The sequence below is a fragment of the Siphateles boraxobius genome, unplaced genomic scaffold, assembly GCF_051911475.1.
Source record: "Siphateles boraxobius isolate OS27281-9 unplaced genomic scaffold, OSU_SipBor_1 66, whole genome shotgun sequence".
NCBI classification, from domain to species: domain Eukaryota; kingdom Metazoa; phylum Chordata; class Actinopteri; order Cypriniformes; family Leuciscidae; genus Siphateles; species Siphateles boraxobius.
Genome location: NW_027509193.1, coordinates 7,722,400 through 7,725,000, shown reverse-complemented (window position 1 = coordinate 7,725,000; position 2,601 = coordinate 7,722,400). Strand labels below are relative to the sequence as shown.

General features: G+C 40.8%; 1 protein-coding gene across 1 annotated transcript in view; it reads left to right on the top strand.

Annotated features, from left to right (window-relative positions):
- Positions 1-2,066, top strand: part of mchr1b (melanin-concentrating hormone receptor 1b) — a 3,133-nt gene extending 1,067 nt beyond the window's left edge. The window contains 1 exon segment of the mRNA XM_077213424.1: positions 1,051-2,066. Coding sequence (XP_077069539.1) covers positions 1,051-2,066 — 1,016 coding nt within the window.
- The last annotated feature ends 535 nt before the right edge of the window (positions 2,067-2,601 follow it).

Sequence of the window (2,601 nt, the reverse complement as noted above, 5' to 3'; positions counted from 1 at the left end):
TTAGACCATCAAAAGTAGTCTGTCTCTTACTTTTTTTAAGTGTAATGTTTTGTTAGGTTCTCTGCTTGTGTGTAGCTCATGACTCACCCCGGATAGCAAACAACCATTGAAACAATGTTAAGTCAATGTTGACGGCTCGACATTAATTGCATTGAATTCATGTTAAAAAGTCATGTTGCTTCTGGATCACGTTTGCACCCGCATTTAATGACAGGGTAGAAATAGAAATAGGACAAAAGCATTACAACCTTTAAAACTCATCAGAAGTCTGATATAATTTTAACAACATGTGGTCCAACGGTTCAGTTTTAAAAAAAACTGTCTTAAATTAGACTGCTGCTTCTTTTCCTTTTGGGTTCTCTGAAATCTGAAAAAGAAAGCATAATGTTATTTAAGAACAAGTCAATTCAGTTGTCATACAGTCCCATTCAAGAATGTTAATATACCAAACACAATTTGATTCACTTTAAAATATTCTAGCTATGATTATGGTATCATTCAATTATGTTTATTTATTCTATTTGTCTAAAATCTATGAATGCCTCAATATCAAAAGAAATCTATGGGAGGGGTGTACAATTTTTCAAAGTTTATCACGGATTTAACTATGTAGCTTTCAAGTAACGAGTTTATCTTGAAAAATAAAAGAGCTTAGGGTTTTTTCAATGAAAATGTCTTTAAAGGGATAGTTCACCCTGAAATGAAAATTCTGTCATGGTTTGCTCACCCTCAAGTTGTTCCAAACCTATGAGTTTCTTTCTTCTGTTGAACACAAAAGAAGATATTTTAAAGAATATTGGCAACCAGACAGTTGACGCTAGCCATTGAATTCCATAGCAGGAAAAATAAAATACTATGGATGTCAATGGGTGCCGTCAACTGTCTGGTTGCCAACATTCTTTAAAATATCTTCTTTTGTGCTGAATAAAAGGTTATGTGTACAACATTTGAAACTAAAAATTAAAATAGGTAAAAATAAAAGTATGTATTTTAAATGTACTTCGATACTGAAAACCAAACGCACTATAATCTCTCTTTTGTTTCTTGCAGACACTGACGAACAGTATCACAATGTTCTCATGCCTAGCATTTATGGTGTCATCTGCTTTGTTGGCATTATAGGCAACTGCATTGTCATCTACACTATTGTGAAAAAGACAAAGTTCAGGGCGCAACAGACAGTGCCTGACATCTTCATCTTCAGTCTATCCATCGCAGATCTTCTGTTTCTCCTAGGCATGCCGTTCCTCATCCACCAGCTGGTGGGAAACGGTTCCTGGTGTTTCGGTGCCACCATGTGCACCGTCATCACAGCGCTGGACTCCAACAGCCAGATCGTGAGCACCTACATTTTAACAGTCATGACGTTGGACCGATACTTGGCGACAGTTCATCCCATCCGCTTCAACCACATTCGCACTCCATGCATGGCCGTGGCGGTCGTTGGCCTGGTGTGGATCCTCTCGCTGCTGTCCATCACACCGGTGTGGATGTACGCCGGCCTCATGCCTCTGCGAAACGGTTCAGTGGGATGCGCTCTGCTCCTTCCCAATCCGGCTACAGACACCTACTGGTTTACTCTCTACCAGTTCGTGCTGGCGTTCGCTTTGCCATTGGTGATCATTTGCGTGGTTTTTTTCAAGATCCTCCAGAACATGGCGGCCACGGTCGCCCCACTTCCCCAGCACAGCCTTCGCTTGCGCACCAGAAAGGTCACTCGGATGGCCGTCGCCATATGCCTGGCGTTCTTTATTTGCTGGGCGCCTCATTACATCTTGCAACTGGCACATCTGAGCGTGCAACGGCCCAGTTACGCCTTCCTCTATGCCTATAACGTCGCCATTAGCATGGGCTATGCCAACAGTTGCATTAACCCGCTTCTCTACATCATTCTCAGTGAGACCTTTAAAAGACAATTCATCGTAGCCATCCGGCCAGTGCACAAAGACTTCCGGGCTGATCCGGGAACGGCCGACGGAAGTGTCAGTCTTCGTTTGGCCCCTGATGGAGTGCAGCAGTCACAGTCCTCTCGGGAGCTGTTGCCAGTTACCGTGGCTGTACCCTGAAAACTACTATCTCACTAGAAACCCTGGGAAACTGCAGTCATGCTGAACACATTTTTGTGTCTATAATGAGCATACAGCTGAAAAGAAGTCTATGAAGCTTGTTGCAGAATTGCTCAGTAACGGAGTCCGTAGGTTTAAATGGATCTGTTATGGCACATTTTCCTTGTCATATTTCTGTGCAGTGAAAGAGATATGATACGCAACCCAATTATAGCAACACTTTTACATCACAGTGATTTACTACCTGTACAATTGTATTTTGTAAAATTGGGCTTTGGTAAGTTTACGGTTGGTACGATATACAGTGGAGATCAAAATGAGAAAACAACCTACAATTTCCTAAATTTTAAGGTCATTGCTTAGTCGTATTTTAAGTTATGCCAACAGGAGTAGAAGGGCAGTTTAAAAAAAAAAAATTCACAAGTTAAATAAATTCTAAAGAAAAGTATTAATAACTTAAATGAGACATTTAAAAAAAACTGATCAAAATTGGAGAACACTTTCAGATACCTCACACTTCTAGGTGTTAATCTGG